Source organism: Phascolarctos cinereus, unplaced genomic scaffold (genome assembly GCF_003287225.1).
Source record: "Phascolarctos cinereus isolate Bilbo 61053 unplaced genomic scaffold, phaCin_HiC Scaffold_3;HRSCAF=262, whole genome shotgun sequence".
In the NCBI taxonomy this organism is placed as follows: Eukaryota; Metazoa; Chordata; class Mammalia; order Diprotodontia; family Phascolarctidae; genus Phascolarctos; species Phascolarctos cinereus.
The window spans coordinates 162,815,389-162,842,498 of record NW_027555736.1 but is presented as its reverse complement, the minus strand read 5'-3'; the positions used below and the strand labels follow the sequence as shown (position 1 = coordinate 162,842,498).

General features: G+C 41.4%; 1 protein-coding gene across 1 annotated transcript; it reads right to left on the bottom strand.

Annotated features, from left to right (window-relative positions):
* Positions 1-1,592: 1,592 nt before the first annotated feature.
* TNFAIP8L3 (TNF alpha induced protein 8 like 3) lies at positions 1,593-26,881 on the bottom strand. Its single transcript, XM_020984502.2, has 2 exons — positions 26,422-26,881; positions 1,593-3,424 (listed from the first exon to the last, which is right to left on the bottom strand). The coding sequence occupies exons 1-2, from the start codon at positions 26,471-26,473 to the stop codon at positions 2,862-2,864; spliced, it is 615 nt and encodes a 204-aa protein (XP_020840161.2). The 5' UTR covers positions 26,474-26,881; the 3' UTR covers positions 1,593-2,861.
* Between the last annotated feature and the right edge of the window lie 229 nt (positions 26,882-27,110).

Here is a 27,110-nt window from a genome sequence, read left to right as displayed (position 1 = left end):
ATGTAAGAAAAAATTGTCCTGAGAGAATGTGTGGCATAGTGGATAAAGGGCTAGCCTTGGAACCAGGTAGACCTGGTTCTTAAGCCCTGATTCTTGACATGTAACAACCTGGTGATCATGGACAATTCATTTACCCTCTCCAGTAAAATTATCTAAGATTAGGCAGAATGGTACAGAAGAAAGTGATACAAGTGCTTTTGGAGTAAGAAGATATGGGTTCAAATTTGGCTTTTGATGTTTTTTACTAGTATGATGTTAGACAAATCACTCAAGCTTCCTGGGCCTCCATTTCCTTAACTGTAAAAGGAGTCATACTGAACTACATAGCCTCCCAGACCCCAGACTTAGGTACCATAAGGACCTAAAAATTGCCTGGTGCATAAATGGAGGACGGCAGTTAGGGGACACAGTGGATAGAGCACTAGGCTTGGAGTCATTACATTATCTTATACATTATCTTTTAATAAACCTGAAATTGTCTGGTCTAGAGGAAAATTTACACTGATTTGGTTGCATTTAATAGGCTTGGAATCAGGAAGACTCATCTTCATGAGTTCAAATCTGGCCTCAGACACTTCCTAGCTATGTGACCTTGGGCAAGTCATTTAACCCTGTTTGCCTCAGTTCCTCATTTGTAAAATAAGCTGGAGAGGAAAATGGCAAACCAGTCCAATATCTTTGCCAAGAAAACCCCCCAAAAGGGATCACAAAGAATTGGACATGACTGAAATGATTAACAACAAATAAATGGAAGGAGTTCCCACACCAAAAAAATTAGATCCAAACAAAAAAAAATTCTTCATTTGTTATCCCTTCTTGGTTTTGTCTTTATAAAAAGAGTAAGAAATATATCAAGAACCAAGGAAATATCTGTGATTTTAGATGGTCTGACCCTATTGCTAAGTGAAAACTGAAAGTAGATGTCTTAACCTGTGATTTCGCTTTGCTGATTTTCATTGTCTTAAGTAATGAACAAAGGCTGGACATAGGTAGTACTATTGTTTTAAAGCATGGGCTAGCTAGCCTCTTTTGCAAGTGCTTTTTCAATGAAGAATGGTGCAGAAGGTGCTGTAAGAGCTAGAAGAGATCTTTAGTTCAATCCCCTCAGTTTACAGATAATAAAACTTGAGGCTCAGAGAGGCTGTGACTTGCCCAAGGTCACTCAGCTAATTGTGTGGCATTTTTAAAATCACCAAGTCAGGCATTCAAATAGGACAATCCCAGCTGTCAGGTCATTGTTGAGGCAGGAATTATAAGCAGGTGCAATGGAAAAGGCTAGAAGCCTGCTGCTCCCTGCAGCTTCTATGGATGCCAGGTTGGCTGAACTTCACTGACCCTTGCTCCCTGCTAGCAACATGAGACAGAACCACTCTCAATACCTGTGAAGGCAGCAAGTACTGTGCCCCAATTCCTCTTTCGTGATTAAAAAAGCAAGGACAATTCTTGAGAACATGGGAATCCTTTTTAAAGAAGGATTCATCAACCATTCATTACCTCTGCCCCTCCCCACTCCATTTCAGTTTTAAAAAATGATATTCTAGAGGCTGAAAATCTCTCTTGGTTAAAAAAAAAATTCAACACCTGCACAATGCTGTTTTTCACTGAAGTGTTTAATAGACTTTGACAATGGGAGCAATTCAAGTCTGACTAGTTGGCATCTGGACCACTGCTGTTTTGGCTGATGTTGCAACCATGACCTCCCACAAGTCATCCATCCATGCACGAGTACTGCTACCAGAGACAGCCTACAAGGCTGGTTTGGACCACGATCTGAGACAGTATGATCATTCTTGTTCCAGAGAATAGAGAGTGGGGCATGTGTTCTGACATCTGGATTTCTCTCCTGTCATTTCCACTGTTCTTATTATAGGGAAGCATCTCATGGCAGGTGGCTTTTGTTTCTGAATCATAATCCCAAGCTCCTCCTTTGTTCAAAGGGCTGTTCAGTTTAATGGACCCCCAAAAAATGGTTCTGTGAAACTTGGGAAGGTCGAGAATGAAGGAAAGGGATTCTTCCTGCCTGATTTTCACCTGTATAAACTTTTATTTGTTAGTTGTACGCCTGGGTCAGGTAGAGTTTCGTTGAACCATAGCTGATTACCCACACACAGATATGAGATGTGTGTATCTCTCAGGGACAGCTATAGAAGGGACATTACCTCTCACTAGGGACTATTGACATATCCTCAGGAAATTGTCCCCTATGGAGTACTATAACATTTGAAATAAGAAAACTCCACTATTCCCCCCCCCCCGCCCAAAGTAATGAAAGCATATTTACTTCCCACAGCAAGTCTTTGATCTATATGCTAACTCATGTTGTTGCTTGGGGGGGGGGACTGGGGAGAATATATTTTCTTGTGTTGGAAGGCTGTATTTCCTTAAATTTCTAGGTCATTATTATTACTATTTTTAAAAATCTTGCACACCCAGAAGAAGACATTTAAAAGCCAGTTGTTTGTTTCTTTTGTTCTTTCCCTCTTACCCTCCTGAACTGATCACCCCTCACACACTCAGAAAAGCTGAATCAGTGGTCTCCCTTGATTTTGGTGTAGTTCAACAGAGTAGTTTCCCCACTTGGGATGTGTTATCAACTCTCCTTAACGAGTCTCTGAGATGCCATTTATGTCAAGCATTTCCAAACAAACAGACACACATTAAAAATCCCACATCAGGGAGCTCCGGGAGTACACCTGGACGCAGAATAAAGCTAGCATCTGCTAGATGAACGAGACAGAGAATCGATACACTTCACAGGGTTTTTGTTCCATTGTTGTTGTTATTGTTGCTGCTGTTGCTCATCAGAGACGCTCAGTGACTGTCATTTTAAATCCAGAAAGAGGAAATGGAGGGGAAAAAATTCAAAGAATTTTTTCCTCCAGCAATTTGTTGACTCCATCACAGATCTTTTTGAGGTTCATTCGGCACTCTCCATCCAGACTATAGAGGGCAGAGAGGAATTCCACATCTGCAAAGTGATTGAAGACATGGTTGATGCGTCCATGGGTCCTGGGAGTCAGGTGCCTCCCTACCAGTTCGTGCACCAGGTCTTTACACTCATTCAGGAGTTGGGAAAGCACGTTCTTATCAAAAGTGTACTCTACCTCATAGAAGCTCACAATGGTCATGGCTGTCTGATTTAGCTTCTTCCTGAGTTTCTCCACGATCTCCATCTCCTCTTGGTTGAACTGATTGTTTCGGTAGAGGATCCCGATCTTGATGGCCACTTTAATTAAGTCTTTCATGATCTTGTGGGCTTCCTTTTTGTTGTGAGTGTGTTCTTTGGTGACTTTGTAGAGCTCATCAAAGATCTCACTGCTGGTGTCATCGATGAGCATATTGGCCACGGTTTTACTAGCTAGTTTGCTCAGAATCTTCTTCTGTGCTTGAAGGGCAAGGTTCTTTGAGCTAAATAAGTCAGGGCCTACAGAGAAAGGGAAAAATTAAATTAGACTAAGATGCTCTCTACAAGAGTAATAATATATGCTACTCAATTCTTTTTCATCCACCAATGATGCTGGTTTTATATAGTGAAGGGGTGTGTGTGGGGTGTTTCTTAAAAACAAAAACCCCTCCCTTTATTACTTAATACTTCTCAATGCAAATTCTATTCTCCAGTCAATCCAGTCTTTTCATGGCTCCTCACATATACTAAGTCTCTAAGACTCCCAAACTTTGTTCACCGTTTCCAACCCAATTATACTGGGAATGTTCTCTCCCCTCCACTACCCAAATCCTAACCTTGAAGGCACCCCTCACATCCCACCTCCTCCATCTAGCCTTTCTGACCTACTCCAGCTTATACTGAAGTTTATGACCTTCATTTGGGCTCACGATATTTTTGAGTTTGTCCATAATTATTCATCTATATTATCCTTATTTCTCTACATGGATTACATCATTAAGAACAAGGATCATTTATTTTACTGCTTTTATATCCCCAGAAAACCTAGCACAGGGCTGGATACAGAACAAATGTTCAATAAATATGTGTTGACCGAATGACACCTAACCAATTTTCAATGATTTAGAATGTGGTCACTGATACCTAATGGTACCTGGACACAATATGTGCTTAATAAATGCTTGATTCCTTCCTGGTGACCAGGAATTTCTTTTTTTTTTTTTCAGGAATTTCTAAATCACTGAAAATCAGTGGAGTGGATTAGAGTAAAATATGGCCATCTTATACTCAAGTGGTATTATTGAACATGACTCAGTTTGTTCTTACTGATTCAGAAGGCTCTTGGGGATCTTGCAGCGCTTTGGGAGTCACTGCTTGAAAATCAATTTTCAATTTCATTGGACTCAAATATTTACTCAGAGCCTTCAAAAGATAAAGAGCCGTGGCTTTCAAGGAACTTACAGCCTATTTGGAGAGAGATGACATATACACACGTAACTATAACACAAGGCAGAAAGAAATAAGAAAAGAATGAAGTTTTGCAGGAGTTCAGTACATTATATAATAGATGTGCAGTAGCGGCAGTTAAAGGAGGTAGTTAATTTTACAAGTGAGGAAACTGAGGCCCAGAGAGGTGACTTGCTCAAGGTCACACAGTGGCCACAGTGGGGAGAGAACCTAGGTTTCTTGACTCCCGGCTCTTCCTACTATACCTTGTTGTCTCTAACCATTACTGCAACTCTTTTATTCAAATATGATTTTTTTTACAGTATTATCATGGTCTGCCATAGTCTCTCCTTCCTATCATAGTATCATAGGTTTAGAGCTGGAAAGGGCTTTGTAAGTCATCAGGCCCAACCTCCAAGTCTCAGAGAAGTTAAGCAACTTGCCCAGGGTCACATAATTTTAAAGTGCCTGACACAGGATTAGAACTCAGATCCCACTAATCTCCAAGTCCAGTGCCGTATCCACTATGCTACTCTGACTTGGCAACCAGTCTGTGCTCTGGAGAGTGTCCCATTTATTTGTCTTTGACCACATTTCTACAACGCCAATCATATCAATCTTTATTTGCTATTAGTGTCTAAAAAGAGGAATATGAGTATTCTAGCTCTGTTTTCTACTTCTGTCCCACACTGGGGAGAGGGAGGGAGAAGAAGAGGTTTTGTTAGATTCAGTATGACTATTTTGTTGGCTCCTCAACTACATTGCCAAATCACCTCCTGACCATCTGAGTGGGGGGTTTTACAAACCTCCTGTTTGTACTCTTTCACAATCACTTTCATTACATTTTTAAAGTTTAAAAATTGTTCTGTCGCCTTTAAAAAAATACTGCTTGTATCCTGGTATCCATTTTCATCCACATAGGGGTTTACCTTTTCTTAATAGGCTGTATCTAACCCCCAAAAGATTCCTACATCATCTGGCAGTTAGTTTCCTATGATTCAGTCTACAACACTTTCCCTTGTACCTCTGGCTCACCCACACATTTAGGCTCCAGAGCTCTGTCTGCCTCTTAGGTCATGAGTATGGAACTAATAAGATTTCAGGACACCACCTGAGTGGCCCTGGATGTAGGCCTCCCAGTTTATTGTCCTCCAGAAATTCCATTTATCATTGGTCCCTCCCACATGTCCCATCCCTGGCTCCATCCCTCCAACCCTCATGCTACCTTTGCACTTAGGCAGGCAAGTCACGATGTGTCTCTTTCTATCATTCAAGATCCAGCTAGCTGTCTCCACACCTAATTATTGATTTTCCCACTTGGTTCTGTCTGCCTTTTGTGTGCCCTTCTCTTGAAGGTCTAATCTGGGTATAGCACTGCCCCTGAGAGCTTCACCACTGGGTCTGTTTTCCTTCTAACCTCAGCTACTCTTCTTTGTAGAAGGGAAAAAAAAACATTCTCTTCAGGTTATTGTGCGTGGGTGAGAACACAACACCTGAGGTTCATACATTTATACTTGGGTACCATAACCTAGACTCTTCCAATCCTACTCCTGGGCTAGGCTTGTCCTTGAATTCTCAGTTTAAAGTTAATTATGATACTTTCTCACCTGATTCTGTATGTTAATTAACTCAATAATACTAGATATAAGTTTCAATTACACTAATGTTTCTACTGCAGCTCTGCCTAAAAATTGACTGTTCCCCTCTTCTCCACCCTATAAACTGTTACCTGCACCCCTGGAACTGTCTCTGGTCAGACTACAGATCTCTCTTCCTCATTTATTCCTTCCTTAGGCCCTCTGACTCACTCAGATGAGTGCTTGTCCAGGCTTCCTGACATTGACTCAATAAGCACGCAAGTACAGCTCAAACACAAACCCATCAGTACCCGTATCAGTATACACTTTCTCACAAACACTCAAAGTCACAATCCCTCTGGCAGGCATGGAATCTTCTTTCTGAGAAGTTTGTCAATTCTGTTGTTCTGACATCCCTGGAGTAGGACATCAAAGGAACCAGGGGTACAAAAACATCTTCTATCAATCTCACAGCAGCTGCTACTGACTCCTACAATGATTGTTTCCTTTACAGTATTAGAAAACACAAGAAAATTGCATTGACAAATGAGAACCAGGGTTGTCAGCTCCAGGAATGATTCGTTATCTTTGATACTTTTGGAGTGGGCAAAGAGGGTGGAGGGAGAGGAAGGCAGCATGATGTATGAGGAGCCAGGAGATCCAGACTCCATTCCCAGTTGACTACCAGTATGATCTTGGGAAAATAGTAAAAAATAATAGCTCATATTTATACTTCGCCAACTTTAGAGTGCTTTCCTCACGACAACTCTGTAAGGTAGTTAGAGCAATTATTATTGTCTCCACATTACAGATGGGAAAATTGAGGCTGAATGAGACTAAGTAGTTTTTCCATGGTTACTGAATTTGCCATCTAGCTATGAGAAACCAGATTTGAGATTTGTCAATATCAATATGTACTGGACCCAATCGGCATAGTAGTGTGATATCCTCCAGTAATGTTCAGCAGCTAATAAGCTGGAGTGAAGAAAGCGGATGGTGAGGTTAACCTTTAGTTAAGACTGGGCAATGAGAGAACAACAATAGCCTAAGATGGCAAAGGTGAAAGCAATAGATAGGTGAATTAGGTAGCTATAGGATCAGGGCCTCTGATAGGAAGAAAGTGGAGATGATTTGGGGTGGAGAGATTAGAGCATGGATTCTTAACTTAGGGCCTGTGAGCTTCTTTTAAAAAATACTTTAGGCAGCTCACATCGATCATATGACAACATGGAATAGTGGTCCTTTGGTCTTAGCCCAGGCCACAAGGTCCATGAGTCACCGTATCCTGCTCTGTTGACTCATTTCCTATGGAGGCAAAGAGGCTCTACCTGAGCTGAATGCTATACTATATCCTTGTTAAGTAGCTTTTCTATGTTTTGTCTAAGAAAACCTTCTATTACTTGTTGAATGACCCATGAATGTCTCATTTGATTCTAATATTGGATCTAAACTACCAGAGGACCAGCTTGAGTCAGGGTCTACATAAAGGATGTAGAGTTCATACATCTCTACCGCCTCCCTTGTTCCCCAAATAAATTATCCTGATTTGGCTGAGTGAGGCAGGTAGCACAATGGCTGTAGTGATAGATTTAGAGTAAGGAAGACCTTAGTTCAAATCTTGCTTAGAGTCTAAGGCTTATACTCTTACTAACTGGGCAAGTCATTTAACTGCTGTCTGCCTCAGTTTCCTCATAACACCTACCTTCCAGGGTTGTTGTGAGGAAACAATGAGATAATATTTATAAAATGCTTTGCAAACCTTAAAGTTAGCTATTATAATTCTGCAACTATATTCAGTATCAATCCCCAGTTAACAATTTTTATTCTATTCTTTTCACTACTAACTAAGATCATTCCCATTGGCAGGAGAAAAAAAAGAAACAAAATAGAGTTTAACAGCTTAGATCTCTGTCATGAGTTATCATTCCATCAATCTAAGCAGCAGTCCTATCCCTCCCTTAATACTCCTTTTCCCTCCAAAGTAGCTTATGAAATCCTTTTTGTTATTCTTAACTTTTCTCCTCTGACTCATCTCATTCTTAACTTTAGAACTTTTGAAGTATTTCTCAAAAAACCATGTCAAACTTTTGTATTTATCCTCCTTCATTATCCTTATTTTTTATTTTTTGTATATATTTTAAACCCTTATGATGACTCCTTTCCTTTCTCTTTGAAATAGGATAGAAGTAGCATCTTGTATCTCCTCCATGTCCCTCAAAAAAAAAAATCAAATAATCTACCTCTATTGTAATGGAATCCAATGCAAATTCACCCTGATAAAGAATAAAAATCAAATACCCTTTCTGCTCTCCTGATCAGGATTTTCTGTTCTACCCTTAAATCTTTCTTCCTTAAAAGCAAAGACTCTTCCTTTCTCCTACTTTGAAGTCCACCCTCCAGCTAAGGCATACATAAACATCTCTCTGAGCACAAAACCTTCTTTTCTTCTAAGCAACTTTACTAAGTCCTCTAACAATCAAGAGAAAGCTCTTCTCCTGACTTTGACTCTTTTCTCCATTTCACCCCAGACTCTATACTGCCTATTTCAGCACCAACAAGCAGCATCAATCACCTAGGGGTGCTGGGAGATTTCATCAACCCACATTATAAATCTCTTAATTCCACAAGCAATTCAGCAGTAGCTCACCTCCTTCACAGACTGTTCATTCCATTGCCTTCCCACTCCCATGATATTTCAGGACCTAGGGGAGGCAGGCAATCTAAAGACTTTTTTGATTCTCTGAAGTGGTCCCATCTCCTTTGTGGCAATTCCTATGTGATTCCCTACTTCAGTATTGTCTAAAAATCCAGTCTCAGAGAGCTAACAAATTCTGGGCATTGCATCAGTAGCAGGGATAGAAACTTGTTAATGCATCACTTTGGTAAATGGATTAATTCAACAAAAATGCCAAAGTAGTTTGCTTTTTAAGTCTCTGAATACATATGGATTCAGGATATGAAATTTTAAACAGTAAACTGGACCTATGCCTGTCCTTTATTATAAAAGAGAAACAAAACATCTTTCAAAACACCATATATACTTGTAGACACAGAAGACTTATTGACACTGAAAGGCTATATCATTTTCTAATTTTAGGCCATTACATAATAGGTGGAGAGGTAATGTGGGCAAAGACAGTAAATAGCCTTACTTTGAATAAGAAAGATCTGGATTCCATTTCTGACTCTGATACATACTATCTATACTATGACCATGGGCAAGTTATTTAATTCTTGAAGACAGGCTCCCCAAGACAAGTCATAGAATGGTTATCTGATTTGCATCAGTGGAGAGGTTTCCACACTCAAGAGTTCCTGGGATGAACTCACAGGTTAGGATCCTCTTCCCCCCAAAACAACAACAGCAACAAAATAAATTAACCTCTAACTTTAGTTAATTTTACTAGAAGGAAGGATAAATCATTAGCTAATACCATTTTCCTGAGCTGAACAAACGATGAAGAGGAAGCCAGAAGGTGCCTCTGGATGAGAGACAATTGAGCAGAAGGCATTATGTGTTACTGAATGTTCCATTTAATGTTTCTTATTGAAATTTGAATTTTATGATGACATTTTTGGATCCCAATCAATCTGAATTCCAAAGAGCAGGAAAGGAATGAATGTGTAATATGTTGTTTATAGCACCTATTACGTATCCTCTGGTAGTAATTCATTTTCTTCATTGACAGGAGACCCAAATTTTGCTGAAGCAGTTTTGAAGGGGCAAAGCCATAATCTGGATGCCCATGGGTCTCTCATTCATAATGTCCAGCATGGTGGAGTGACAAGTGATGAGGGCCTTTGCCTGTGGTTTGCAGACTATGAAATGAGAAGCAGAAAATTTGAAGTAGAAGACATCAGATATTTTTTACCAGAGTAACTCTAGGGTCTCTTCAATTGGGTTTCCAGACCTTGCTGGGAGCCCCACACCATAGGCACAATGAAGGATATTTAAAGAAAGAGGTACTGGGCTCAGGCCTAAGTCTTTCAAATTTCTCAGGAAGTAAATCTCATTCCTATCTGTGAGGTTTTGATTACATACACCTATCTCATAGAACTCACAAACTGTTAATACTAGAAAAGACCTTTAGAAACCACCCAGTGCAACTGTCTCATTTTACAAATGAGGCAGCTGAGACCAGGAGAGGTCAGTGGCAGAACTGGAACTAGGTTTCCTGTACTTAAAGGTTAGGGTCACTTGTAGAGTTCTGAGATGAAGAGAGATTAGATTTGTTTTGCTTGGCCCCCAGAGGGCAGAACCAGGTATAGTGAGTGAAAGTTGCAGAGATGCAGATTTGGGATCAAGGTCAGGTATATCTTCCTAATGATTACAGCAGAGGTTCTTAACTCAGATCCAGACTTCCAATGGGTCCAAGGACAGATTTCAGAGGAGGGAGGTTCATGAATTTGGATGGGGGAAAAGTATATATTTATTTCAAAATAATTGGCTTCCTTTGTAATCTTATGTATTTTATTTTATGTCTTTAAAAAAATACTATTCTGAGAAAAGGCCCATTGACTTTACCAGACTGCTAGAGGAGTCTATGACACAAAAAAGGTTAAGACCTCTACATTAGATATATCCACAAAACTGAATGGCCTGACTTGGTACATTGTGAGTTCACTCTTAGTAGAGGTTATCACAGATTTGGAGCTGAAAGGGTCTTCAGAGACCATCTAGACCAGCGTCGTCAAACTCAAAATAGGGACTTGGGGCCATACTCATCCATACATAAAGATCCCCGAAGTCACACATTGATTTAGTTTTAAGATGTAATGTTATCTATATTTTATTTATCATATTAAATATTTCCCAATTCTATTTTAACCTGGTTCTGGGCACACTCAGGAGTGTTGTGGCCTATATGTTTGATCCCTTTGATCTAGGCCACCTCTCTTATTTTAAAATGGGGAAACTGAGGCCCAGGGAGGTTCAAATGACTTTCTCAAGGAAATGCAAATCATCAGCATCAGAGGCTCTGGCCCATAGTGACTCTTCCAGACTGGAAGCTCTGTCCAACAGCCATACTTGGCTGCCACGGTTGTAGGAACCAGAGCCAGGGCCAGGGCTGCCACTCCCTCCAATACCCTGTCTGCCTCTGCTATTTGCATTGCTGTGACCTCCAGCACTGCTGGTGCTAGTATTACTGACTACAGAAATGCATTTGAACCCAGATCTTCTCACTCTTTGCACTGCATTCCACTGCCTGCCTTTTCTTCCTTATGGCAACAGCAGCAGGAGAACAGAGACTGGACATAAAAGATTACAGACTTAAACTCTAAGCTAGAATTAACTAAAGCTAATATTGAGCTTTGTCTAAGGTCACCCAGCTAGTTAACAGCAAAGCCAAAACAAGAGTCTAGGTTTGCTGCTTCCCTGGTCTTTCTCATTACCTCTCTGTCTTGTCCTGCCTGCTCTTCTGCTCCAACTTCCTGAGTTCTGGAAAACCTCACCCTTGCCTCTGGTCCCAGACTTCCTTATTTCTGTCTAAACAGAAAGGGAACTAAGGCAAGGTAAGGGTGGAGGTCAAGAATTAGCAGAGCAGAAGCAGAATCTACAGTTGCTTAGCTTTCCTCAGCTCAGGGAGCCCAATCTGCTTCCTTCTTTCTATTAAAAAAAAAGTTTACTCTGCAGTTATAATCTATCAATCACAGACTGCAAGGACCAGAGGTTCAAGTATATAGATTCTCTAGGACTGCACTTTAGAAAACCACAGGTATCAATTTGACTCTCCTACCATATAAACACAAGCTGCTACCATCGCTGGCATATCCTTGTAAGAGAAACTCACTAAACTGTTTTCCTGGAGGGGCAAAAAAAGAATTGAGTAGAAGTATATTTTACTGATGGAAATATAACTCAGAAGCTAGGGGCTGTCTACGTGGCTTTTCAGCAACTTTTAAAAATTTGGATACAATTGAAGTATGGATTTTTTTTTCCTTGAGTGAGAACTGAGTTACAAAATGCTGGTTTGTATTAGGGTGTGTCTAGCACTTTTTGTGCTGCCAAACTGATCTTTTTTATTTTTTTTAAACAGTCCACACACTAGTAGATTTTCCATTAACAGGCTCAAATTTATTCGCAGGCTGTGATGCTGGAGAAACCCAAGAAGTGCTTTACATTTTCCTAAAGAGGCCTCAGGATTTATGCCATGCAGCTGCCTAAAAAGAGCATTTCATGTACAATTTTTAAAAAGGTATTTTTAATTTAGCACACTTCAATATATGTGGGGAAAGGACTTTAATTTGCCTTAGAAAGTCTCTTTAATTGGGCTGTTGAGGGAAACATGTTTTCTAGGCTCTTCATCATTTTCGCTTCTATACTGGTACGGAAAACAGACCAAACACCCACCTACACAAGTATTTTTACATAAAAGGGAAGAGAAGGCAAGAGACTGAAAAATCAAAAAAAAATCAGCTAAGTGGTGCCTTTACAGAGATTTGCAAGGGAATTCGAATAGGAGCTAATAGTAACTCAACAAAAAAAAATGATTGAATGAACAAACAACACTGTGGAAAGCAATGACGATGTAGTTTTCCTAATGCACTGGAAAGCAGGTGCTAGGCTTTTTTATTTTTTAAAAGAGAATGGAAAGTACAAGGAAGAAATAAATACAACATATATAACAAAGCACAGTGAAATCTATGTGGCAGATTGTATCAACTATAATGATAATGGCTGTGGTGCGGTAGAAAGAACACAGGCTTTGGAGTTAGATGACTTTGGGTTCAAATCTCACCTGTGCCATTACTGCCTGAGTGACCTCTCTCAGGTCTCAGTTTCATCATTTGTAAAATGAAGGGGTTGGATTACATGGTTCCTGAGGTACCTTCTGGTTCTACACCAGGGGTTTCCCAACCTGGGGTCTGTGAACCTTTTTTTATTTAAAAAAATTTTTTGATAGCTCTATTCAGGAGTGTGCTGGGGCCAGTCGTACAAGCTGGGAGCCAATTGTTAATTTTCAGTTGACAATTACACCTCAGAAATCAGTAACCACTACAAATCAAGGCTTGGTTTACTGTTTTGGTAATTGTCTAGACTTAAGAAAGTGATGGAGAAAATATTAATAATGCAAATTAAACTTAAAAGTACATCATGTATGTGTATGTATGTATGTATGCTGTTATGGGTTGTTAAATATTTACTAGCACATCTCTGGCTGTGTTTTAATATAATTGGCTTCATTCATTCATTCATCCATTCATCTATCTATCCATCCATCCATCCATCCATCCATCCATCCATCCATCCATCCATCCATCCATCCATCCATTGTTATGTAAAACACTATGCTAGGTGCTGAAGAAGGTAGGAAGTTTAGAAACTCTGCCCCTGCCTTGATGGAACTTACAGTTTAGTAGGGAGACAACATAGTAGAGTGGAAAGAACATTTTGAGCTAGAGTTTAATTGGGAAGCCATCCTCACAGAACAATCAAATGAGAGTAAATGAGTTTGCTTACAAGAGAGGATATATAGAAAGAGGGCCAAAGACAGACTGCCAGAGAATACATACTATAAAGGACTGGGGGAAGGATGAGAAGGAATAGTTTAGGAGAACCAAGAACTATGTTGTCTCTAATGACAAGAGACTATCTGGCAGTCCTTTCCAGTTCTAAATCCTAGAACCTCAAGACATATAGATAATTATAATACAAAATATCATTAAGAGGTACATATACAACAAAGTGCAATGTGAGATCTGAGAGGGAAACTCATTGCTAACCTGGGATCAAGGAAGGCTTCAAGAAGGAGGTGGTGTGTGGGTTGAGCTTTAAAAAATGGTTAAGAATTCAACAAGTGAAGAGGGGGAGGGAGAACATTTCAGGCACAAGAGTGAACAAAGGCATTAAGGTAGAAAAGCATAGAACATCACTGAAGATGAATCACACCACCCACACCTTCTACCAGAGAAGTGATGGACTTAAAAATCCAGAATGAGATATGCATTTTTGGACATGACCAACGAGGGAATTTGTTATGTAGACTAGGTATGTTTGTTGTAAGGGGTCTTTTTATTTGTTTTTTATATTTTTGCTCTTTTAATTTTTTACAGTGGGAGGGAGATAAAAGGAGAGGAAGATATCCTTTACACTAACACAAGAGAGGGAAAGAGGGCAGGAAGACCTACTAGGAAGCTATTGTAAGTGCAGGCAAATGGTTAATGAGGGCCTCAACTAGTGTCAGTAATGAGGGTACAAAGATGGAAGAGATGCTATGGAGGCAGAATCCCCTTTTGGATATGAGAAGGAAGAGTTAAAGGTAACCTCAAAGTTTCCAACAGGTAGGAAGTAACTTTGACAGACAGTAAAGGTAGAGAAGGAAGAGGTGAAGGAGGGAAGAGGGATTTTTGGATATGTTGAGTCTGAGGTGTTAATGGTACATCCAGGTGGCCATATCCTGAAAGTGGTTCAGAGGTGTAGGCTTGGAACTCTGAAGGGAGGTCAAGGCTAGAGATTGAGATTTTTAGCTCAAGTAAAATTAAGCTCTTTGAAGGCCAGGATTCTTTTGTATTTGTCTTTGTATCTTTAGTATCTAGCACCACACTTTGCATTTAATAGGTAGGCATGTATAAATGTCTGTCTTCTTGAAAGTTTAATTTGGAAGACATCATTACAGAAACAAGCGAATAAGAGTAAATGAGCTTGTCACAGTAGAGAATATGTTGAAAGAGGGCCAAAGACAGAATGGTAATACTTCAAAGGACTGGGGAAAGGATAAGAAAGAAAGGTCAGAGAAGTGTGTTGTCTCTGATGATAAGAAGGTAGAATATTCAGCAACAAAGAATGGTCAAGAGGGTTCAATTCCACAAAGTCAAGGAAGATTGTGTTCAAATCCTGAGTCTGACACCTATTACCTGCATGAACTTTCCCTAGACCTCAGTTTCTCTTATCTCCAAAAAATGAATAGTTTGGATTATTATGGCTTCTAAGGTCCCTTCTGGCTTCAAATCTATGACCTCAGTTGACAACAGACAATAATTAATCAATAATTTAAAGAAGGTGGTATAGTCAGATTGTATAGAAGAGAGATGGAAGTTTGGAGTAGCCTAGGAAGTTAGGGAAGGCATTGATTTAACTTGACTTCTATATTATCAGCAAACAGACATGATATTTCAGGAAGTTTTCCTTGATTGAATAGTGATTTCTCTTTTCTCTGCTCATAACAGCACTGTCTATACCATTAATTAGCTTTGTATGTGTCTGCCTTCTCTCCCCAACTAATCTGTAAGCTCAGTGGGGACAAGGATCACATCTTTCCTTCTATAATTCCCACAGTGATATACACATAGGACACATTCAAGGGATACGTGTAGAATGGAATGAATGCTCCTTCTGCCTTGTTCTTCCCTTTGGATTTGCATTTGAAAGCCAAGATTTACATATGTAGGCCAATAGATAGTGTAGAAAGCAAAAAAAAAAGTTTAATTCTTTTGCTTTACTTTTCTCCCTAGAAATCATCCATGAACATTGTTGTTTAAAAAATACTAATATGGTTTTGAAGTCTTCACAGCTTGTTCTCCTAGCCTCCAAAATTCTGTGGGGAATTTTGATGGGGACAAGTCTTCTACATAGATGCCTAATCAAATCATCCATTCATGGATGATTGCTGAGCCATCTATCTGAGCAGAAAAGTTGCTCCAAACCTGGCCTCTTCAGGATCATTTAGTTAGCTAGATTGAATCAACCATTTTTTATATCAAAATGAGCTATCTAAACTCTAAGAAATAGAGCTGGGGGTGGAGGGGAATCAACACAGACTGAAAAAATGGTTAAGGCTTAGAGAAGAGATAGAACTTATCACAGGATCATGTATCTAGACATGGAAGGGCTTTTTAGAAGTCATCTAGTCCAACACTCTCATTTTATGGATGAGAAAAATGAGGCGTAGAGAGGCTGTGACTTGCCTGAGATCACCTAGCTAGAGAGTCTGAATTTGAACCCAGGTCCTCTGACTCTAAGTGCAGCAAACTTTCCACTATGCCACAAAGGCTTGGTTTAGACCTTGAATAATTAGTAGGGGGGAGAAATGGAGAACATGTAGGCTAGGGGTAGGGTGAATGAGTAGAATGAGCAAAAATAGAAAAAAAAATGGCATATTTAAGGATGAGACAAACTTGGGTAGAGCTAGGCCTTAAAGGTTGGGCAGGATTTTGGAGAGACAGAGGGGAAGGAGGACAATATTCAGGCTGGGGGAAACAGCATGAGCAAAGCAGTTAAGGCGGCAGTTCTCCATCTCCACGTACCTAAATCATTCACTCACCAGCAATCACCATAACTCTCCCACCCTCTCCAGGCTAGGGTTTCTTAATGTGGAGTCTCAAAAATCTTTTAAAAAATATTTTTGATAACTGTATTTCAACATCATTGGTTTCCTTCATAATGCTACATATTTTATTTTATGTATTTTAAAATATTATTCTGAAAAGTCTTCACCAGAGGGGTCTATGACAACAAAGGTTAAAAGCCCCGTCCTAGACCTGGTTACCATAAGGCCCTGCTCCTCAGTCTGAGATCACTTAACTCAGTTGACATCCCTTCTACCAATACCTCCCTACCTGCTCTCTCTTGAATTCTTGCTCACTATTCACCCACTTTCTTCACTTAGACTTTCAGTTCATCACTCAGCATCTCCTATTATTCTTCACTCATTCACTACACTGAACCTAGATTCCACCTAAGACTCCTTGGTCAGCTAGGTGAATGAACGTCGGCTTCCCAGGAAGTCTTAACTCTCTTACCTTCCTAACCTTTTAAGGAACTGGGGTGCCCCGTCATCCCCACTGTTTGTTTTTCTCTTCTCTATAGCATTCCTGGAGGAAAAGGCAGAGCTTGGACACAGTCCATCACGGATTCAAGGTGTCCAGCTTGTTATTCTTAGTCTGTCTTTCTTCTTTGTATTTTCAATCAGTCGACCAGTTTTATTAAGCTACTATATACTAGGCATCATGATACAAAGGCAAAAACAAAACAACCCATGCTGTCATGGACTATCCATTCTATCTGGGAACTATATGTAAGATACATGCTTAAAAAATAAAAACAACTTAAAACCACACTAAGACATTTGGGACACCCTGTATCTAGAAAGTAATTCAAGGTAATTGAGAATGGGGAGGCACTAGCATCTGGGAAGACTAGGAAAGGCCTCCAACAGGAGGTCTCATTTGGGCTGAGCTTGGAAGGAAATGAGGGATTTTAAGAGGCAGAGGCAAAGAGAGAATACATTCGATTCCAGAAATGGGGGTCATTCTGTGCAAAGGAATGGAGATAATCAAAAGCAGGTACTATTATTAGGCACCTGCTACATTTTACTAAGCACCTATTCTTTATGTGATGGGTGTTGGGGATACAAAACCAAAAGTGAAACAGTATCTGCTGACAAGCTGAGTAATGTGTGAGGAATAATAATTAGCTGGGCTTTGAGTGTGCAAAGTGGAGTAATACGGAGTAAAGACCGAGAAAGTAAGCTGATCCTGAGCGTGAAGAGTTTTGTCTTGCTAACAGCATTTACCACGAGGGTTATTCTAGACCCCTTCTCTCATTAAATCTCCCATTCCTCTCTCTCTGCAAATTTACCTCTCTGGCCTTCAGTTTCCCAACTTTAGAAATAGGGAAAACAATGCCCTTCCCTCTGGGATTGTAGTAGGGAGAATGCTTTGTAAACCTTAAGAGTGTTATGGAAGTGTGTGGGCTGATCACCTCCCCCACCCCAAGTCTCAGTGGATGGCCCTACCTCCTACCAGAATTGAGATCATCTGGCCAGACATCTCAACTGTACTTCATATTTTTTCCAACTGCCTACAAGACACCTCCACCTCAGATGTTTTGCTATCAGCAGAAGCTTAACACAACGGAGATGGATTTTATCTTTCCTCATTGCTGTCAGAAGTACTGTCATCCTCCCAGGCTTGAAATCTTCAAAATCACCTTTGGCTCCTCAGTCTCCTTCATGCCCTACAGCCAATCTGTCACTGCGTCCTGTCATCCAATCCTCTGAAATCAGCCTTTTCTTCTCTATCCCCCTGCTATCTCTGTGACTCAGGCCCTCATCATCTCATGCTTGGATTATTGCAAGTTTCACAGCTGAGCTTGTCTTCCGTCTGTCCCCTACTCCTCTGCACTGCTGCCAGACTAGTCTTCCTTAAACACTTCCACCATGCCTGTTCCCTGCTCAAGAACCCCCAATGGATTTCTTTTGTCTACCACATCAAATCCAGACTCCTCTGCCAGGTCCCGACTTTCTAGGCTTGTTATTCATGACTCCTCTCTTCTCACATTGTGGTCCAGTCAAACTGGCCTTCTTGCTTGTTCCTCACACATGACATTCTGTCTCCTTCCTTTGGACCTTTATACAAAGATTGTTTTTATCCCTAGAATGGGGCAGCCAGGTAGTGATGTGGATACCTGGAGGCAGGAAGACTTGAGCTCAGATCCTACCTCAGGCACTAATGCACTGTGTGACTTGTTGGCAAGTCACTTAACCCTGTTGCATCCGTTTCCTCATCTGTAGAATGAGCTGGAGAAGGAAACGGCAAACTACTCTAACTAAAACTAAAAGTACTAACCTTTGCCAAGAAAATCCCAAATGGGGTCACGAAGAATCAGGCATGATTGAAACAACTGAACAACAACGGTGCCTAGAATATACTATATGCCTTCACTTTTGCCTCTTAGACTCCCTTCAAATCTTAGCTTGACTGTCTCTTACAGGAGGCCCTTTTCAATCCTCCTAGGTTCTGGGAGCTGCCATCCCTCTGAAATTACCTTGTACATCTTCTGTATCTATAAACATGTGTTTCTCCAAATAGAACGTCACTTCCTTGAGGGCTAGGGCAGGTTTTATTTCTGTCTTTGTATCTAGAGAGTTTCCCACAGCAGGAGCCGAATAAATGCTTGTTTGATTGATTGGGTTTCAAGAACCTCTAGGATTAGGCCTCAGTCTACGTATTTAACTATTTCTCATTATTTTTCAGAGAAAGGTAGAGTGGAAGAGTGGATGGAGAACTGGCCTTGAAATTAGGAAGACCTGGGTTCACATCCTACCTCTGACACAAAATGCCATGTGACCTGGGCAAGTCACTGAAGCTCTAAGGAAGCTAGGTCAGTGGTGCCAAATAGAAATGGGGTTATTAATCCAGACATAAGGATCCCTCTAGTTCCACACTGACTTAGTTTTAAAACACAATGCTATCTATGTTTTATTGTATTTTTATTTGTGTTATTAAATATTTCTCCATTATATTTTAACATGGTTCATGTGTGACACCTTTGCATCAGTCCAGATGAACTAATAATAATAACAATAATGGTGATGATGATGACAGTAATAATGATGGTTAACATTTCTATAAGCTTAGTACATGCCAGGCACTGTGCTAAATGCTTTACAATTATTATCTCATTTGGGTTTCACAACAACCTAAAGAGGTAGGATTAAAATGTAATTGGGAAATAATTAACAAACTAGATTAAAAAAATACAACAGAACATAGATAATGTTAATATGTGGTTTTCAAAGTCAATCTGCTGCCTGAAGGGGTCCTAGCTGGCTGGCCCATTTCTATTTGAGTTAGACATCACTACTCTAGGTGACTCTCTAAGACTACACCTTGCAGAGAAAGTTCTGACTTGCTTTGGTAGAAGGAATTTCTCACACTATTGAAATCACTGGGCCAGTCCCTATCTTTATTGATAAACTGACATTAGTATCTGTAATTTAATCGCATTACAAAAAACTATAATTGATGTAGATTTTAATATTTGTTGAGTAGTTTGTGTGTGTGTGCATACATTCATGTGTATGTGAAGGTATTTAATGGCTCAGACTTCAAGGACGATGTCAAGAGCTGTGTGGGGTCAAAGTAGGTTATGGCATGTTGCTGAAAGAAAGAGGGCATGAGGAGTTTTCAGTACCAATCACATCACAGGCCCAGTCACTATTCCTACTCCTAGGAGCACACCCTACTTCAGTCAGGTTATTCTATGCAGTGCCTCTTATCTATGCTGTAATTATTTCTGTCTTTGCTCAAGATATTCCCTTCCTTTACCCCTCCAAATCCCATTTAAGTCCCCCCCCTTCCTTAGAGCCCCCTCTGACAACTAAGGGACCCTATGGTGGCACCATGAAAAAGGCACACTGGCTCAGGAGTCAGAAGATCTGGGTTCAAATCCCTCCTGACAACTACTACCTATGTGACCTTAGGCACATCCTCTCACCCCCCAGCGTCTCACCCAGTCCCTCTTCTGTAAAACGAGGAGGGGGGACTAATGGCTTCTGAGGTCACCTGCAGCTTCAGATCTTTGGGCTTATGAACCCTAATCTAAAATGATTTCCCTCTAGAGTCAGCACTATGCAGTTTAACACTTAGCTGCTCTTATCTAGAGGGCTAGGCGGCGCCATAGTGCATAGAGCGCTGGCGCTGGAGTCAAGAAGACTCATCTTCCTGAGTTCAAATCTGGCCTCAGACACTTACCAGCTGTGTGACTCTGGGCAAGTCACTTAATCTTGTTTGCCTTAGTTTCCTCAACTGTAAAATGAGCCGGAGAAGAAAATGGGAAACCATTCTAGTATCTTTGCCAAGAACACTCCAAATGGAGTTATAAAGAGTCAGACACAACTGAAAAATGACTGAAAAAAAGCTATGTCAGATGTGTTGGTTTCATCTCCCCACAACTAGGTTTAAAAAACAACAACAACATTTACTTGATGCATTTGTCTTTACCACAGCCATTTCTGGGAACAGGAAGAAAAAACACCAGCCTTCCCTCACCTCTCTAGAAAAGACAAAGTATGATTATTAAGCAAAGCCAACTGATACAGTGACTGCATGTGACATTCTGTCCTAGCAGTCCCCCTCTCACCGCCATGATGAGGTAGACACATTTCATTTTCTATTTGTGGTAATTTTATTGGTTTTCCATTTGCTCAGTTTGACTTTCAGTTATTTTTTCTTCATTTCCATTCTTGCAGCCATTGTCCATCTTTAGAATTTTCTGGGATCTGAATCAGTTCATAAAAATGCCCCCTATATTTCTCTGGGTCACTCATGTCCATCCTTTCACAACTAACTTTAAAGTGTCTTCGTCATCACATCCTGGCGCAAATATTTGCTGAATAATATTTCTCTTAAATAGTTAGCACAGCATCAGCGGATGAGACGTTTAATAAGTATTTCCTAAAATGATTGGGTTGAGAGCTGAAAAGGCCCTTAGAAATTTGCTGATTCAGCTCCCTCATTTCACAGCAGAGGGAACTGAGGCCTAGAGCTTAGTAACTTGTCCAAGGTCACAGAGGCAGTTAGATAGCAAAGCCAGGATTCAAACCCAGGTCCCATGATTCCAAATCCACATGATGCTGCCTCCAGTTCACTGATCACTTGTCACTTTTTTGAGGTCCTGTGACTTGACAGGCATTGCAAATTCCCAGTCAAGCAACTCTGTTTACATAAATGTGCAAGAGCTCTGCAACCTGTAATTTTAGATAATTTCTGAGGGCATAAAGGTTAAATGACTTGCCCAGGGTCACAAAGCTACTAAGTGATTAAAGTGGGATTTGAACCAGGCATTCCTGACCCTAAGAATAGCATACAATCCACTAAGCCAACACTCTTTCCCCCAACAAACACAGGCAAAGAAATGGATCTTCACCTTGTTCTTACTGGGCCACATGGGCAAGCTTGGGGTAAGTGACCTGGAGGGGAGTAGGGGCAGGAATAGCAGCTATTGCTATGCGAATTCTGCTCCCTAGCTTGACTACAAACTCAGTCTCAGCATTAAGCATTTCTATGCACTGATTTTCAGTGCATAAAAATTGCTCATCTCAGCCACTGTACAGCAGGGAAGAGAGTGCGGTGCCAATGGGCCATACGTTTGCCTGGAAAATCTGGGAGAGAGGGTTTGAGGGACACTCTTCTTCCCTTAGCTAAGGGTGGAGTATGTTATGGCATCCTTCTGAGCCAGAAAAGGAGGGCTGAGGTCATTAATATTGATTCTCCAGTTGCTTCTCAGGAAAAATTCTCAGTCACCCTAAAGCTAAAAATCTCTAGCATGTCTGAGAGGTTAATGGTGGGTTTACTGGTGGAAAGACTGCCAACTTGGGTCTCTGGAAGGAGTCCAGTGTTCCATAAACCCTGGCTTTTTCCTAATCATGGAGCTATAAAACTTTAGGAATATACAAAAGTGCTCTAAAAGAAGCAGAAAGACAGGCACAGAGGATAGAGCTCGGTGCTTGAAGATTTTGAGTTCTAATCCTGTCTCAGACATTTACTAGATATGTGACCCTGAGAAAGTCACTTCTCTTGACCCTCAGTTTTCACTTCTGTATAATGAGTGGGTTGCATCTGATGGCCTCTTAGGTGCCCCTCTAGTTTAAATGTTACAATCCAAAAATATCATGTTTCCTGAAGGATAAATAGCACATAAAGACAAATTAAAATTTTAAGCCCCTTCTCCTTCCCAAAGTTGCAGGGAGTCAGTCACAGGACATGAAATTTGTATGACAGACACTGGGGATAGAAGATGCTCAGAGAAGAGGGGCCTAAGATCAGGGTTAGAGAACTATGGATGCTCTGACTCACCTTTGTCAATATTTAGAGAAGAGTAAAAAAAAAATGCACCCCTCTCTCTTTTCTGCAAAGGTGGAGACTACGGGTGTAGAATATTACATACACTGTCACACACTGTCAGTTTGTTGTTTGGGTTTGTTGAACTGTTTTTCCCCCATTCTTTGTTACAAAGCCTGATGGTTGGAGGTTGAGGAGGCTGATGGAGAGATTGAGGGAGGGTTACATTTAGTAATGAAGGTGATGTATGAGCAAGATATCCCTCACCCCCCCCCACAAAAAAGACTAAAAAGGAAGGATGGGGAGCTAACAACAATAACAATAACTTAATGTGGTCCTGAAAGGGATGGGATTATGGATTAAAGTAAGATAGTCTTCACAGTCAAACCTGAAAGCTACTGACATGGCATGTGAAAACACACACACACACCGAGATGTATGTACTCAGAAAGGTACCCATCCTCTATCATGCATAGATGATACAAATAAATGTTTAAGATCAATACAGTAAAGTTCATATATCTACAAAAATAAATGCTGACATATATACATAGATACATACACATATATACACTCACATACAAATGGATATAGTCACACTAAAGACCTAAAGTTATAAATATGGGCTAGTTTCCTCATCTACAAAATGAAAAAGTTAAACTAAATGATCTCTAAGGTTCCTTTCAGCTCTAAATGTATGATTCTATGCTTTTATAAACAGGGAACAATTATTAGCAAATTCGTTAATTAGGATCCTATTTGTAATTAAATTTAAAGGATAATCCTTTATTAGATTATGGATCTATGCTTCATGAAAACTGTCCTCAAAAAGTATGTGAGTAGTTCACAGATATTTGTTTTGTGGTTTGTTTTTTACAGATATTTGTTTTATGGGGGGGTTGGAGTAGGGAGAAAGAAGAGGGGTGTAGGGACCTCCCAGTGTGGAAATTCCCTCCACAGATGGGGATTGGCAAATCATCAGTAACTGATAGTCTTAGAGAGTTAGACGCCTGGGGCACCAACAGATTAAGTGATTTGTATTTGTTGGAAGCTGGATTTAAACCCAGGACCTGCCTCCAAGGTCCTTTCTACTCAATATGCTACAATGTCTCATTCAGAAGGGCCAGTACATTTTCAGTCAGTTAGTCAATAAACATTTATTAAGAAACGTCTATGTGCTGGGCATTAAAGCTACCCAATAAGGATACAAAGGGGCAAAAGACAGTTTCTGCCCTCAAGGAAGGAGGAAATTTACAATCAAGCTATAGGATGACTTGAAATTTCGTCACAGGATGCTCTATCATAAGAACTGGGGATAGTTAACCTGAAGAAGAGTCAACTTGGGGGAATCTATGATTATTACTATCTTCACAAATATGTGAAGGGATATCATGTGAAATAACATTTAGATTATTTTTATGGCTCCAGAGCACCGAAGTTGCCAGGAGGCAATTTTTTTTACTCAATATTAAAAAAAAAAATTAGAGCTGTTGAAAAGTGGAATAGGATGCGTTAGGAGGGAGTTAATTCCTTGTCACTGGTGGCTAACCATTTATCTGTCAGGGACGTAATACAGGTAATTCATGCTTCTAGCAGGAGTTAAAATAGATGACCTCTGAGGTACCTTCTAACTCTAAGATTCTACGATATACTTGTTTCACTTATGAGATAAAGTATATTTTCAATGACTGTAGACAGTTCAAGCAAATAATTAATGATTGACAGAAGAAATGTAACTCCAATCCCCAAATGAGTTGGCTAATTAATGGCTGGTAGAATTTCAGGGTCCTCTTGACATAACCATTATTCATAGATATATACAAGCATTGCATTCCCTTCAGTGAGAAGGGAAGGAGGGAGGGAGGGACTGGAGGCACAAGTAGATACTTTAAATCTGCTTCTTTCCCTCATCTGGGAAGATAGGAACTACTCTAGACTACCACTCCCTCTTTCCCTTTCCAATCCCTTCATCTTCTTTCTCTCCCCTCCTTTTTCATTTTCTGACCCTCTCCCCTTTCTTCTTCTTCCCCTACCTGCTCTCATGCCAAAAGGCCACAGTATTAAATGGACAAGGACTGCAGCAGGGTTTGTTGATCAAGTCACAGGATTTTAGAGCTGGGTGGGGCCTCGGACAAATTAAAACCCAGAGATGTGAAGTAATTTGCCCAAGGTTATACTAATAGCTAGAACAGAGCTAGGATTCAAACCCAGGTCCTGACTCTAAATACGGTGCCTTTTCCCACTTTTCCTTTGGTTGGAAGAATATTCTAAGTGTTGCCCTGTGTCTCTCATCCCTCTACCTCCTCCCAAATCCTTAAAATACTATACATCCCTTAATATATAGATCACACATAGATATACCCAAATATAAGGTGTGACTATGACATAATGAGATCAACTCCTTAAACTAAATATGAGGATGGGTCTTAATTTATGGTCATGCCTCAGAGATGTACAGATATATATGTACAGGAGCACGAACATAGATCAAATACATAAGCAAGTAGCTGTCGGAGACACCAGGGAAGTCTGCTCCATTCCACCTGTCACATGTGTGGGGACCAGAGCCACATTAGGAGGTTGTAGGCACCCTCTCTCTTTTGGTTTATATCTTTGGACCCTAGTTTAACTTTAGTTTGAACCAGCCCAGGATTCTGTCTGTAATAGGAAGGACCTCAAGGGACCTGCCACAGTATAGGAATCTGCGTTCTGTGGGAATGAGTTTAAGGCTTTGTGTTGTGGGTAGTTTTTGGTTACTCCAGGTCCACTGGCATGGGTTCTCTGGTTGCCTGAGGCTCCTTCCTGGCACACATCAATCAATGATAACTGGAGGCTGTGTTTATGGGAGCCTCCGATTTTTCTATTCCCTGCCTTTCCTCCCTATCTCCCAGTCCCCAGGGCTGAAAATCTCTATATATATCCTCAGATCCTCACACTCAAAAGAATACGTGGGAAGACTAGGTGAGAGAGAGCATTATTTGGTGAATTAGAGCGTGGGTGAATGGTCATGGAAATAGGAAGAAGAGTGAGTTGATGTTTGGATGATAACGACTGGGGGTGGACAGGAGAGGGTGAATGGTCAGCAGATCACCAGAGGATGCTGGTTACTTCCTAATTCATCCTGTTCAGAACCTTGGGAGGGTTGAAGGGATGGATAACAATCTGTCCTCAGCCTTTACATCGTTCAGCCAAGGTTAAAAAAGCCGCCTGGTCTGTTCCCTTCACCCTCCCCCACCCCGACAGTGCACACACCTCTCTCTCCTCATCTTCCTCTCCCCCAAGAGGGCTCACATACCTTCTGTCCCACCTTGGAGCTTTGGGATATACCCAAACTCAGAACTATATTTCTGAGAGGGAAATATATATATGTATATTCTAGAAACCGGAATACACAAGGCATTGGACTTCTCGTCTTGTCATTTTCCACTGAATTGTTCTAAACTCCACCTTTTTCTCTTTTCTGACTTCAGACCTGAGTCACCTGCTATACATCCTAGCCCTTCTGCCTAAAGGCTCTTTAAGCCAGCATTTGGAAAGAAAATTCAAAGGGCAGATATTTTGCAATCCTTGATGCGGCACACTACAAGTATTTTCCAAACATTCCCTCCCACCCTCCTGCTTCCAGAGGACGAAGAGTCCAATACAAGACTTGGGTAATCCCTAGTCCAGTGCACACCTCTCCACACTGGCACCTCTGACACATTCTGCAACTAAACAAGTTGGTCGGGATCCAAGAAAGATGAAAACCAGCACACGCGTACGCACACACACACAACCAGCTGGTAAAAAAAAATCTATCTTACAGAACTAATTCCGCCTTCTATGAGCCAGTCCTTCTGCTAGAGAAATCCCTGAGATTTCTCTCCCCGCCTCCTTCCCCCTTCTTCCTATCCCCTCCTCCCCTTAGCAACCCCTGCGACTCCAGCTTACCTGCCGCGGAGACGGGCTCGCCCTCACTCAGCTCTCCGGAATCCGAATCCATGCTGCGGGCCGGTCTCCAAGCGCACTCCCTCCGGCCGCTCGCCCTCCTGCGGGGACTCCCGTCTACCGGTCTGCCCTGCCGACAGTCTGGCTGGCTGCGGGCGTCCCGGGGGGTGCCTCTTCTGTGCGCGCAACTCCCGAGGAGGAGACGGCGGAGGCGGAGGCGGCAGCGCCTGCGGCTTAGGAGGGGAGCGGCCCCGGAATCCAAGGGAGCGCAGGGCTGGGGCTCCCCAGCTCCGCGCCCTCGCCGCTGGGCTACCCGGAGCTGAGCGGAGCTGCGCAGCGCACGGCACCTCACGGCAGGGTTGAGCAGAGCTGAGCAGCTCTGGGTCAGTTTATGCCAGCGAAAGAAGAACGTGGGGCGGAGGGCTGGGACGCAACAGGAAAGAGAGAAAGGGGGTTGGGGCTCGGGGGATGATGGGGGGGTGGTGCGGGGGGAGGATGGGAGGCGGGGAGGAGAGAGCAACGTTCTTTGAAGCCTGTTGCAAGACTTACATTAAATATCCCAGAAGCGCAGCCCTCCTCCCGGGCCCCTCCTCGCGCCTGCCCGCTGCTTTTAGCTGAAGTTGCTGCTTGGCAGGGTGGTGCGGTGGCTTCTGCCGAAACCGCCGCTTCCCAAATACCGAGCCAGGTCAGTA